Raw genomic sequence first — 14534 nt, 5'->3', positions numbered from 1 at the left:
TCTAGTTAGGATAGAGAACAGTTTAAGAAAATACTAAATAACAAAATGAAAAGGAAAATGAAAACAATAAAAATGATAAAAGTGCAACGGACGACAAATGGCCGATCATAGTATTTCCTTAATGTTGATAATGGGATTCGTGTGATTCTTGTTGGGGGACCTCATAGGTGGTGTATGTTTGGTGGGCGGTTTGCTCTGGATGGGCATGATGATTGGCAGGAGCAGCATACGAGTGTGTATCATAAGCCACAGGTGCCTTGACAACAGCAGTAGGAGCTACATAAGCGGTTGGTTCATGATGATATTGAGTAGTGTGCACAGGAGTGGCAACTACTTTGTGGCCACTAATGGGTTCACGGTGTACAACAGCATTGAAACCATTGACATCATCAGCAGTGTACTTGACCGTACGACGGAAGCCATCAGCATCAGTTAAGGAATATTCGCCTTGTACTACATCTCCATCGCGTGTTTCAGTTTGACTCTTGGAATCACCAGAAAGGGTATCTTCTACTTGATAGGCAAAGTTGTATTTAGGATGAGGATCATCGGGATATTCTTCATGGGCAGCGTGTTGAGTTTTTTGCAAAAGTACGTGATGCTGTTGAGGTGCAGCATGTTGATAAAGGCTGGGTTGATGTTCCAAGCTGACATGTTGTGGTACTTGGATAAGACCAGCATTGACAGCAGCTACAAGAGCCAAGATAGCGATGAACTGGAAATAAAAAATAAATATTTTTTTTTTTAAAGTTTAGAACTCTGAAAATTGTCTTAACTAATTTCATCATTAAGGAATTGTTAATGGTTACTGTTAAGAGTCCTTGATATTAGAGGATCATATGTGCGTTTAAATTTTAACACTTTAATTGTAAATTTCATGAAAGTGTGTAGATTGCAATCACTTGTTTTATTTTTTGTTTTTTTTTTTTGCTATTTTTATTCATGAATTGCATTTTTAAAATTAGGCCAATATCAGCAATATATAAACATATTGTTTGTTATTTGTTGCCATGTGCAAAAACCTTTAAAGATTTAAATTTAACCACAAAGCGAATTTTCAATTATATTTATTACTTTTTATATTGAAGGTAAAATTCCGTAAATTGCAGAGAAACAAACAGATGTAACTCGAGCACGAACACAATACACACACTCACCTTGAAGGCCATTTTTGCACAAAAATCGATTTATTTTATCCACAAAACGAAGAAGTTAGTTAAATAATTATTCACCAAAGTCTTTGTCCTAACACTTTGAGGTACGTGATTTGAATAATAATTGAAACGCAAATGCATTTGTTTTTATACTCCCCAAAACTTTGTTTAAACTCACATGAAACGTATCTGTAATTCATGTTTGAAGGTACTTTGGGATGGATGATTGAATGGAATGGATGGATAAATGATTACACTCTTGGATGTGTGTTTATAGTACGCTTTATTTCTTTTCGTCATTTTTTTTTAATTTTGGCATTTCACTTTTTATTTTGTTGTTTAATGTGTTTTTTATAACTTACCTTTAAAAAAAAACTAAACAAAAAGTTAAAAATAACAGATATAACAATAACTATTTATAATTCACCGCAGGCAAAATAGTGAATATCCAAAAAATCAAAAACAACAACGAACATCAAACATGAAACAGGCAGACACCCACAGGTCAGAAACCCATGTCAATGTCTGTACATACTCTTACTATTCAACAGTTTCAATAGATGTTTGTATGTACCGAGTGTATTACCGCATAACAACATTTGAAATACATACAAACATTTACAATTTAACAATAATCAATATGTTAAATAACACGAATCGATCTTTAGCTTTATATATCTATCTATATATGAAGTACAATACACAAATAACTAAAAAAAATATTAAGTAAAAATAAGTGTGAGTAAAAAAAAGAAGTAACAAAACAAAAGAGTGAAGCGAGCAACTTGGTTTTATAAATTATTGCACATAATTGTCGTACTGTGCGTGCGTGTATCTTACCCAGCAGTACTGGGTGACTGCCCCGAACTACTGATTTTACCTATCACTTAGGGTCACCACTAGTTATATAAAAAACTACGAGACTAGTTATTTTAGCATGTGCATGTCTTAAGCGGGCCTAAATTTACCTTACACAGAGACAGCTGGTCTAAAGTATTCAACGCTTGGGATTCACATACCACTTACAAAATATAAGTTACCCCGCTAACTATCTAACTGTTGGAAGCTTATTGAGTTCAAATAGCCAGTTTAAAAGACAATTCCTAGATGGTCCAATAACCGATTACTAGTAAACACACATTCCTCCGACTACTGCATGCTTCCTGTAATAGGACCAGTCTTCCATATGGGCAATTCCATGTCATCGTACGTGACATTTGTACGCCACTAGAGTGGAATAGATTTTGCAAAAATAAGAGTATCTGAAAAATAATTTGGTCTTTGTGTTCCATTTAGAAGGTACTATATTAAAAAAAAAAAATTTCTTTCGAAACATTATTGTCCAAATTATCGAGCGAAATAAGGGCATATCGTACGTGACATAAAACGGCAGTAATTTTGAGGTATGTACATTAGAGTGTCCCAAAGAATTTTTTTTTTGGAATTTCGGAACTCATACCCTCTAATATTTTTATATATATAAAACTATAGTTAAATATGAAATTGTGTCTTTCTATCATGATTGCAACCCGTTCCGACTTGCGATTTAGTTTTGTGGTGCATTTACAAGGGGAAAAATGCAATTTTTTCAGTTTTTGTAAAAATTTTGCCATTAAATAATTACTTTTGCAATTTAATTTAAAAGAATCGATATGTGTACGTAATTGTCGTTCTAATAAGATATAAAACACAAAAATTGGTTAAAAAATGTTAAAGTTATTAAAAAATAGCCAGGCCATTAACGTGTCTCAGGGCACTAGAACAAGAAACGTAGGAACAAAATTAACATATTTTGAGAAATATTAAAATAAGAGCTAATTTTTACTTAAAATATATGTATACATATTTACTTGTATATGAGTTTTTGTCTTCGTAGGATACCGTTAACCTATTCGCAGGTATGACCAAAAAAAAATAATTTTTTTAACGGCAGTTTCAAAACTCCAATTTCAAATTTTTAAAAATTTTGTTAAACAAATTTCAGAATTTTTTGATCATCACTTGGGGATTTATTGTCAACATAATAGGGAATAAAAATGTGAACAAATTATGTCAATACCTCCTATAGTTTTTCCGCACCTGCGATTTTCGAGAAAAACTAATTTTTTGGCCATATTTTGGCGAATTAGACGAATTTCCTTACTGTTATGATTTTTAAGTAAAAGCTATTCAGAATATTATAGTCCATGTAATTTTAAATATAGTCTGAAAGTTTTACTAAAATCGGAAAACGCCAACCCTTAAATCGAGAAAATTTCATATATATAGTTTTATATAGTTTTATATAGTTTTATATATATAAAATAAAAATTAGAGGGTATGCGTTCCGAAATTCAAAAAAAAAAAATTTGGGACACTCTAATGTACATGTAAAAAGATGCGAAAATTTGCGAATAGTGAGAGGCGTTATGTTTTCTTTTAATTTCTTACACTAAACAAAATATTTTTCCTTTACAATCCATCATATTTAAATAAAACCTAATCTTTAATAAATAAAATGTAATATCATACGTGATATATTGTACGTGACAGATTTTACTCTTATATTAAAACAATATATGTATATTCTGTAAACATAAGTATACAAAAAACAAAAAAAAAAATAGAAAATATCGTCTCCTTAATAAAACAATAGTGTATATTTTTTGTTCGACATTTCAAAATAATTGAGTTTAAAATTTTTGTGTTAGTAGACATCTAGAACAAAAGTAATATTTCAATTGATCTTTTAACCCACTTTGTAAAAGTAGAATTTTGACCATATATAGAATCAGTCCGGCAAAAATGTTCGTGGAAAACTTTAATCCTTCAATGTGCTTTTTGAAAGGACTTTTTTTAATTTTCTCAAAAAAAGTGTCAAATTGACCCATACAGAGAGGAGATAGAGGGTTAAGATCTTCCACAAAAATAATTCCACAATATAACTCTGACAATAAGAATTCTCTCAGACATTAACTTACAACTTTGTTTTCATTTTGTGTAATGTTTCTTTCGAAGAAAAAATGAAAACTTTAACCCACTATAAAAAAAATTCAGACCAGCTGGACTGTAAATTTATTCTACAAAAATGATCTACTTAACATGCCCTTTCAGAATAATATTCTGTTCCAAAAATGCTGTTGGACAGTGTTATTAAATTTAACAAGTAAGTGGTTTTCGGCTGTGCGAATCAATATGTAGCTATTTTTTTATTTACTGACAATAATATATTTTTCTAATATAGGGGTTATATGGAGAATTAGTACAAAGATTTACTTACATATACAACTAGTTTAGGTCCAATTTCATCACGATGTTAATTATTATAAGACAATTATGAATGTTCAAGTTATTTTCTGAGGAGGTCCTTGTATGGGGACTGGGGACAAATGTTATCCGATTTTCGCCATACATTACAGAATAATTTCAGAATACTTACGTCTAATTCATCTGAATTGCCGCATAATCAACATATTTATGACTGCTCAAACAGGGCGACATACTTGTAGAGCTGCTGGGTGTTTGTAGTGTTGGAGTACAAGTAGTGTGGTTGGAGTACAGTTGAGTGGTACAATAAAATTGTTATTGTTTTAGATTCGTTTATTGTTTTTTTAAACAAATTTATATATTAGGCACTTTTCATAAGTATACTAATTATTTACTACGATAATACGCATATACACAACAGCCACCAACTAATCATACGAGTATCAATCAATAATAAATATTATATTATAATTATTAAATAATCATACGGTTATGTATTCGTATGTATATTAGGGTTGCTCAATAATAATGTCATCGATTTTGCCAAATAAAATAAATATATGTAAATATTCTTATAACATAACGTTCCTGTTTTTTATGTTCTAGAATTATCCGTTACAAACTTCTAAACAATTCGTCCGGTTAACAAAGTAGGACATCTCGGATATATTACATTTTTAAAACGATCCTATTTCTTCGTTTGTGTTGAATCGAGCAATACAAAAAACAATACATATCGGATCCAAATATTTACCGATTTCAATTTTTCCTTTCTTGGACTAACATCAAATATATGTGTCAAAGAAAAAAATAATTATTTAAAAATAGTGACCGAAAAATATAAATTCCTTAAATTTTATTTATGAATATTTTTTTACAGTTATGTAGATTTTTCTTTTGAAAAATTAAGAACATATTGGGCCATCTAATGGGTTATATTTCGATATCGACTATGCGATTTGAGAATTTTTGCCCTAATTTTTACTTGTTTGAGTTATAGAGTACTTTAAGCCATGAATGAATTTCCAAACATTCATACACAGTTCATTGTATGTAGTATATTTTTGTATTGTAGATTATCTATCATATACTTTACGAAACACGCTTATAATGCAGTATTTGAAATAACTAAATCATTAAGCAGATTTGAATGTGCATTCCCTTTCTCAGAAAACATTTGTAGTGTTACAACTATTTCAATTAATTTTAAATTAAAAGCCCTCTCCTTCTAATAAAACCAATCCAAAGCGTGCACAATTATAATATATCCTTATTATATACTTTGTCATTCGCTGAAAAGAAAATATATACATATTATATATCAACGTGTCGGAAATTATCCCCTATTTTCAAAAATGTACACAAATTTTAAGAATTAAAAAAATTATTGAAGAATTTTTTCCGAAAATATGGGAATAAAAAATAGTTGCTGATTTTTTTAGAAAATTTAAATTTTTAAAATGCAATAAATGTTTTATTTATCAATGGTTTTTAATGAAATTTTACATTTATATAGAAATTTTGGATCGAAATACAAAAGTGAAAAAGAAATTAGTGAATTGTTTTTAACAATACCACAATTCCCAAAAAACTTTTAATCTATTGAAGGCACCTAGCTCGAGGCTATGAAATCCCTTTGCACAATATTGGAGAATATTTAGGGACATACAAAACAGTTCTATTTCGGAAAGCTCTGTACCATACAATAATATGAATTTTGATATTATTTCGATTTTATAATATTTCCCGAAATGTTGTCTTTCAGAAGAATATAAATATATTATTTATCTTTTTCTTATTTTCTGTATAATATAAAATTGGGAAAAAACTACTTTTTTATTTTTTTAAAGTTTGAAAGCACATAACTTTTGACTCGGTAGAGGTTTTTAAACAATTGGAACCGTTATTAGCGAAAAACAGACCAAGGTAGGTAAAAAAAAAAAAAAATTAACTTTCAAATGCGAATAAATCGTAAACTATAATATTAATATATAGCTAAGTTTTTTTGTAGATGTTGTCTAGAAGATTCCACATATATATAAAAATTTGGGGCATTGTGGCTTGGCTCCCCCTTGGTGTTATTAGCCCAAATTCAAAGCTTAAACTTATCAACACCTCCTCTGTAATCATAGGAAATTATTAAAATCGGGCCATTCGTTTAGAAGTTACAGAAGTTATTTTTTTCATTTCCCCCCACTGTGCGCTGTACCACTGACAAATAATCATAATTTTCAAGAAATTTTATATTGATTTACTTAAGCACACTCACATAATAAAATACACAACATAATTTAAGGAGATTTCCAGGAAAACTTCCCAAGCACTTTGACAATGAAAATGAGACAAATGGGTTTAGAAGAAACCAAGTTATTGAAGAAAATATGAGACAACCTCAACAAGAATAATAACCCCCAGTAACACGAAGCCTGGTTATGTGTTAACTAATAGTTAAACTGACAGTTTTCATACAAAAATAATTTTAACCGACAGTATAACTATTAGTTAACTCATAACCAGGCTTCGTGTTAATGGGGGTAAATGTGGTAATATTAAATATTACATACTTTAAATACTCTGATTTTTGAATACGTGTAGGTACTATTATTAATCAAATACATATAATTTTATTGCCCATAGTGTAAGTTACTGTTAGTATTCAGTTTTTGTTTTAATAAACTTCAACTTGGTTAGTGTGTTAGTTAGTTGTTTAATTAACTGGTTTGTTTATGTTACGCGTTTACGTTTGCTGAATCATAGCTGTGAATTCAAAATTCAGTGTCATTAATTTATTGCATATTCATTATTATTATTGCAGTAGTTTAAAAGCGAATATGGTTATAAAAATTTAATAAAATACTCATGTTTGTTTAATTAAATTAAGTTAATTTAATTTCACTATTTTGACTTTTATAACGGTTAGTGTATATAAACATTTAACTATAAAATGCTAAATTTTAACATCTTCATATGTATAATACAAAAAAACAAATTAATAAATAATTTACAACTTGTAACTAAATATTGGTTAAATTAAATGTAACTGATATATTTGAATTATCATAATATTAATAGGCAAGTCGATTTCTTTAGACCCCTTTTACGCTCACATTATACATTCAATTTGGGCAAGAAATATACCATTTTAAAGGGATGTATTCACAGAAGTGCAGAATATATATTTTATTGAAATCGAAATTTGAAATTGAAATTTTAGGAGCTATAAGCATGTAAAGTTGTTACTAACACATATGCAAAAAACGTGTACATGTAATCTTCAAGCTAAAAAGTAAACAAAGCAATTATGTTTGTCCAGTTTGTTGTTGTAAATAAATAAGAGAAATAGTTAAACAACATTGATTTTGCTCTGTTTTAAGTGAGAGTTGTTATAGAAAACAATGAAGAAGAAGATTTTAATAATTGAAACAAATATTTTGAAGGTGTTTTTTTGTAAGTAAATAGTTATTTTATAATATCTGCAGAACTATAATTGTGACGGTGTTCAAATTTTATACGAATCAATTTCTTATCACTGAATGAAGTTTAAATAAAAATGGGACGGATCGGAACTGGTGGCGAGTCACCTCCCATACAAAGTAAATAGTTATTTTTAAATATTTTGTGAACTATAATTCCAAGATTTTTCAAACTTTGTCTAAATGGCTCTTTTATCATTTTGCATAGTTTCACTGGAAATAAATATATACAAAGTAAATATTAATTTAGAATGTCTGGGGAACCAAAATGGGAGGGTCGGAAAAGGAGGTGAGTCACCTCCCATACGAAGTAAGAATTACAAGATTCTTCAAACTTTGTCCGCATTGCAGAGACTGTGTGAAAATGGTCGGGATTGCATTAGTGGTCGTGGCACCTCCCATACAAAGTAAATAATTAATTTCGAATATCTGGAGAACTATAATTCTAAAATTATTTAAAATGTGTATCAATCAATTTATTACCTACGGAGGTTAGCTAATACGAATTCATTCCTGATCCTTTTACAAAGTTCGGCTTAGTAGGAATGACCCCTCTCATATAAAGGCAAGTTAAAGTGAAGCTTGATATGAGTTATTTTTTACATAAAATACATACAAAATGGGTGGGATCAATGGAGTGGTATCTCCCATACCAAATTAGTTAATGTTTGAATATCAAGCGAACTGTAATTGAGAGATTCTCAATATTTTGAATGTGTTATTTTCATACCATTGCACTATGTGCCCAATTCCAATTTTTGTGGCAAAAAATCAAAGTTCAGCTTTCGCTTTTTGAAAAAAAAAATTATATGCCAAAAATGTATACCAATTGGCCTATAAAAATATATAAAAAGCTGTGAAAGTTTAAATTTTTTAAATAAAGTTTTCAAGCTGAAAAAAAATTGCATTAGGTGATTTTTAAAAAAAAAAATAGTTATAACTAAGATTTTACCAAAATGGATTACAGTACCGGAGGTGTGTACTTAAAAAAAAAAATATTTTACTAAATGTTTATATTAAGTGTAAAATTTCGTGTTTTTATTTATGTTTTTTGTAAAGTTACGTTGTTTGTTTCCTGTAGTATAGAACTTAAGTTGCCTGTACTTGCCCAAGGAATGATACATATGTGGTTATTTGTGGGAAGGTCAGGCTTCATGCCATACTCAAATTTTTTGCAACGACATGCACCGATGCAAATAATTTTCCCTTTATTAGAAACATACTAAAATTCTAACTACTTTTACCGAAGCATGAGAGCTTAATGTAGCAAGTTTTATAACGATATCATACACAATTGCTTACCTAAAATTTACTTATAGCGGAGCCCCAAGAAAACGCCAAACAAACGAAGAAATGCTATTTGTAGAAAGTACTATGAGAATATGAATTAAAATTTTTTTTGGAAAATTGTTGGTGAGTTGGAGGAGGGTTTATAAGAAAAGTGGGGGGGTTAATGGCAACTTTTTTAAAATGTTATTTGTGGATAGTGATATGAGAATATGGATTGAAATCTTTTTTGAAAATGTTTTGTGAGTTGCTGGGGGAGGGGTTATGAGAAAAGAGGGGAGGGGGTTATTGCCAATTTTTTTAAAATGCTTATTTAGGAGTCTGTGCACAAAGTTTTATGATGCTAGATCCCTTGGAAATATTTTTGCCGCAATTTTGACTTTTGGACACATAGTGCATTGCATGTACGTAGTTAGGTTGTATCGGAAATCCATTCATATTTTTTAAATTTTAATAGGATAGGGGTAGCGAAGTGCACCGGGATATGCTAGTTAAATTAACTAGCTGAAGTGAAAAATAGGCAATATATTAAAAATTAAAAACATTAACACGGAAGTGGTCCTTATATGGGAGCTATAACCAATTATTGGCCGATCTTCATAGAAGTAGGTATAGCGATTTTGGTATATATTGGAACTATTTATGACGAATTTAAACTTAATAGCGATATTAATAAGACATTTATGCTTATTTAAGTGATTTTCGGAATTGAACTTTATATGGGGGGCTATAATCAAATATGGGCTGATCCACAAAAAATTTGGTCTTGTGATTTTTTTAAGCACAAAACTTATTTTTCCTGAATTTTGTGTGGATACTGCAATTTGGTAGGCATTTACAGACCATAGAACTATATTTCGGGAAGAAATTTGTATGGGGGCTAGGAGAAATCATGGACCGATTCCTATAATTTTTACCAGAGTTAGTCCTTTTAATACAAATATAACGTGTGTAAAATTTGATGGTATTATCTGCAATATATTTGCACATATAACAAAAACAATTTTAAAATTATCATGTTTTTTTTTAAGTTGTCTCACATTTTGGTTCATAACTCTGGTTCCACTGAACCGATATTGCTGATTTTCAATACCAAACTGCTTAGGAGAACAATAAACAATTTTCTTGCAAGTTTACCAATTTTGTTTGTCTATTTTGGACGTGAGCGTGTTTTACATAGACATACAGACAGACAGATAGACAGACGGACAGACAGACAGACGGGCATAGCTTAATCGACTTAGAATTTCATAATTATAAATAATATATATACTTTGTTGGGTCTCAGATGAATATTTCTCAATGTTACACATGTAATGACAAACTTATATATACCCTCATTCACCACTTATGGTGGTGGAGGGTATAAAAACACACAAAATTGTTGTTATATTAATCATTAATCACACAATATCTAGAGACATGAATTTCGAGCTCTGCAAGGAGTATTATTATTTTTATATTCACTTATTATTTCTGGAGTCTTCTCGAACAGTAGTGTTGTTTAAAAACATTTTTCAATCCTTTCATCGAATTTATTGAGTAAATTTGTCCAAATTCAACATCTGAACGTCGCATGGTGGGAGAAATAAATCAGGGTAAATTTGAAAATTTTCTCGAAAAAATTGCTAATGAAAAGCTTACAAATAATTTAGTACTTTTAATATGAAAAAGTACTTCTATCATGAAAGTTCATTGCCATATCAAAATCTAAATTATTTATCATTCATCTTTTTGTAAACTCTTTGAAAATGTTAAATTGCCTTAAACTTCTTTAAAATAACTCAAAATTTGAGGCTGTATTAAATATTTTTCAAACTGTTATATCGTCAGCTAAGCCAACAGTGAACACTATGTAATTTTTCGAGTTGTATATCTTACAAACATTTCGTATTATATCTATCTTTATGTCTGGAGTCATTAACACATTATAAATGTTGACAAAATATGATTTGCAACAAAATTATGCTTCCAAATTATGTTAGAAATGCACAATTTATCATATTTTTAATTATTATTTATCGGCCTATAATATGTCGACTAGAGTATCCCAAAACCGTCAACCAGTTCTTTAAATTTTAGGTTTCTTGTCAAACCAGTTTTTGTTTAAGACGGTTAACCGGTTTTAACGAATTATATTTTCAAAAGCTTATTTGTAAATATTTTTTAAAAACTTTGATTACATTTTTAAAAATATTTACTTAATTTATGGAAAACTGTAGCATTTGGCAGTATTTCGTAAAATATATAAAATAATTGATGAAGTTAGTATACAATACTTTATATTAGAAAGCAAATTACAAATTAAATTAGAGCCAAAAAGTTTATTTATTGCTATTTATTTCATTATTCTGGAAAAATAATAAAAAATGTAAAAATTGTATCTTGAAATTTATTTTTTTTTTTTTATGAAATACATATTTTTGCATATGAAATTGTTATTACTTTACCACAAATGTCGGCAAAAATTAATTAAGTTGACAATTTTTATATTGAATAACAATTTAAAATAAAACCGGTTAACAGGATTATTTAGAATGACAAAAACTGAAAACGCTTTTTTCAAAAATACACTTTTTCGGTTAAACCAAAAAACGTCTTTTGTTAATTTTGCGTTTTTTTTTTTGGATATATACAAACTTTGCTCTGCAAAATATTTTTATTAGTATAAATATTGTATTTAAATATATTTTCATTAAAAAATAACTTTTGCTAAATAGAAATGAGTTAGTTTTTCAGTAAGAACACGAATGTCTACCAATTTCTGAAAAATTACCAAATAAGTAAACTCTCTTCAATAAAAAATAATTGTTCAATATTTTCTTTTGCAAACGTTCTGAACGAGATACGTTTGTATTAATATTTTATTTTAAAAAGAAAACAAAAATATTTCTAAAGCCTCCATGAAGATATACCAAATTTTAAAGTCTGCTGCGAAACATAATTCATTTCAATTAATTCAAACATAAAAGATTTTTAAAAAACAATTTGTTTTTCTTAATTGAATCGTTAATTTCCGATAAAACAAATCATCTGGTCACTATAACGATAAATCACTCTTACTCGTATTCATGACAAACACATATAATCCTGGATGATCATTATTTTTGAAACAAATTAAAAGAAAAACCAATCATTGAATGCTTTTCATTTTAATCAAACTTATTTAATAATACATACAACAAAAGGACAATATTAAATCATAAAATTGTTTAAAAAACAATTGTTCATTTCACAAACTGTTGCATGAGTTGTATGTCGTATGGTTTTACAATAGTTGTACATTTGTTGCTGGTAACTTCTACATACAAATTTGGTACAACATTTCATCCCCTTAATAAAACAATAGTGTATAATTTTTTTGCCGTTTCGAAATAATTGAGTTTAAAATTTTTGTGTTAGTAGACATCTAGAACAAAAGTAATATTTCAATTGATCTTTTGAACAACTTTGTGGAAGTAGAATATGTGCTTATACACTATTGTTTTATTGAGGGGGCGATGTACAACATACAACTCATACGATAAGTTGTGAATTGAACAAATATATCACAAATAAAACTTAAATCTAAAAAATACTCGTTTAAATAACAAAATACTGCGGCAAGTTCCCAAGATTATGATTCATTAACAATGTTATAATTCATTAGTCCAATTTAATGATGATGGTTGTTATAGTAAGAAGGAGCAGCATTGTGATAACTGGCTACTTCTGGAACATGAGCATAATGAGACTTAACAGCAACTGGGGCAAGATGAGCTACTTTAACCAAAGGTTCACGATGTACAACGGCATTGAAACCGTTGTGGTCATCAGCAGTGTAGGTGACAGTACGTTTGTAACCATCGGCATCGATTAAAGAATATTGACCATGTACAACATCGCCATCACGTTCCTCATGCTGACTCTTTGAGTCTCCTGTTACTTTATCATCGACACCATAAGAAAATTGGTACTGAGGATGTGAGTCGTATTCCTCAACAGTTTTGGTGTAGACCTTGTGGGCTACAGGTACAACATGATGTTCCACAGGAGCAGCATGATAAACAGAGTCAGCATGGTAAACATTTTGATGATGTACAGGGACATAGCCAGCTGCAACTGTGGCCACAATAGCTAAAGCAAGTACAAGCTGGGATGAAAAAAATAATAGGATTTGATTTTGTATTAAGGAATATAAGAAAATAATTTAATAACTCACTTTGAATGTCATTTTGCGGAAATTGTTGTTTGTTCTTTATGTTTGAATTAACAAATGTGGAGTGATAATTTTTTAATTGAATTAGCTGCTTTATATATGAAATACGAACATTTAAAATTGCTAATTATATTTTTTAAATATTTTGTTAAAACATATGTTTGTTTGTCGGTATCTACACAAATATGATTGTATTGTGGATATTTTTTGGGTTTGCTCTAATTAAATGATTTGCTTATAAAACAAAATCATTTACTTAGTTAAGAAAAGAACAATTATATATAAAAACTTAATTAATTTATTATATGTATTAATACTGTCTGCTATTTAAATATGTGCTAGTTGTTTCTTTTCTATAAATGTGTGTCAAATGTTTAGATACCGACAAACATACATGTGTTTTAACAAAATATTTAAAAAATATAATTAGCAATTTTAAATGTTCGTATTTCATATATAAAGCAGCTAATTCAATTAAAAAATTATCACTCCACATTTGTTAATTCAAATATAAAGAACAAACAACAATTTCCGCAAAATGTCATTCAAAGTGAGTTATTAAATTATTTCATTATATTCCTTAATACAAAATCAAATCCTATTATTTTTTTTTCATTACAGCTTGTACTTGCTTTAACTATTGTGGCCACAGTTGCAGCTGGATACGTTCCACTACAACATCAACAGGTTTACCATGCTGAGCCTGTTTATCATGCTGCTCCTGTGGAACATCATGTTGTACCTGTAGCCCACAAGGTCTACACCAAAACTGTTGAGGAATACGATTCACATCCTCAGTACAAGTTCTCTTATGGTGTCGATGATAAAGTAACAGGAGACTCAAAGAGTCAACATGAGGAACGTGATGGCGATGTTGTACATGGTCAATATTCTCTAATCGATGCCGATGGTTACAAGCGTACTGTCACCTACACCGCTGATGACCATAATGGTTTCAATGCCGTAGTACATCGTGAACCTTTAGTTAAAGTAGCTCATGTTGCTCCCGTTGCCGTTAAGACCCATTATGCTCATGTTCCAGAAGTAGCCAGTTATCACACTGCTGCTCCTTCTTACTATAACAACCATCATCATTAAATTGGACTAATGAATTGTAACGTTGTAAATTAATCATAATCATCATCATGGGAACTTGCCGCAGTATTTTGTTATTTA

At 29.4% G+C, this 14534-nt stretch overlaps 3 protein-coding genes across 3 annotated transcripts; 1 reads left to right on the top strand and 2 right to left on the bottom strand.

Moving 5' to 3' along the window:
* Ccp84Ac lies at window positions 1–1169 on the bottom strand. Its single transcript, XM_065500881.1, has 2 exons — window positions 1158–1169; window positions 1–715 (listed from the first exon to the last, which is right to left on the bottom strand). Exons 1-2 carry the CDS (start codon window positions 1167–1169, stop codon window positions 119–121), a joined length of 609 nt encoding a protein of 202 aa, XP_065356953.1. The 3' UTR covers window positions 1–118.
* An 11314-nt stretch (window positions 1170–12483) lies between these two features.
* LOC135949563 (larval cuticle protein A2B-like) lies at window positions 12484–13429 on the bottom strand. Its single transcript, XM_065499158.1, has 2 exons — window positions 13362–13429; window positions 12484–13292 (listed from the first exon to the last, which is right to left on the bottom strand). The coding sequence occupies exons 1-2, from the start codon at window positions 13371–13373 to the stop codon at window positions 12816–12818; spliced, it is 489 nt and encodes a 162-aa protein (XP_065355230.1). The 5' UTR covers window positions 13374–13429; the 3' UTR covers window positions 12484–12815.
* Window positions 13430–13797: 368 nt separating this feature from the next.
* LOC135951252 (larval cuticle protein A2B-like) lies at window positions 13798–14534 on the top strand. Its single transcript, XM_065500870.1, has 2 exons — window positions 13798–13803; window positions 13875–14534. Exons 1-2 carry the CDS (start codon window positions 13798–13800, stop codon window positions 14454–14456), a joined length of 588 nt encoding a protein of 195 aa, XP_065356942.1. The 3' UTR covers window positions 14457–14534.

Source organism: Calliphora vicina, chromosome 1 (genome assembly GCF_958450345.1).
Source record: "Calliphora vicina chromosome 1, idCalVici1.1, whole genome shotgun sequence".
Lineage (NCBI taxonomy): Eukaryota > Metazoa > Arthropoda > Insecta > Diptera > Calliphoridae > Calliphora > Calliphora vicina.
Note: the sequence above shows the minus strand (reverse complement) of the source record. Positions and strands in the feature narration are given on the sequence as shown.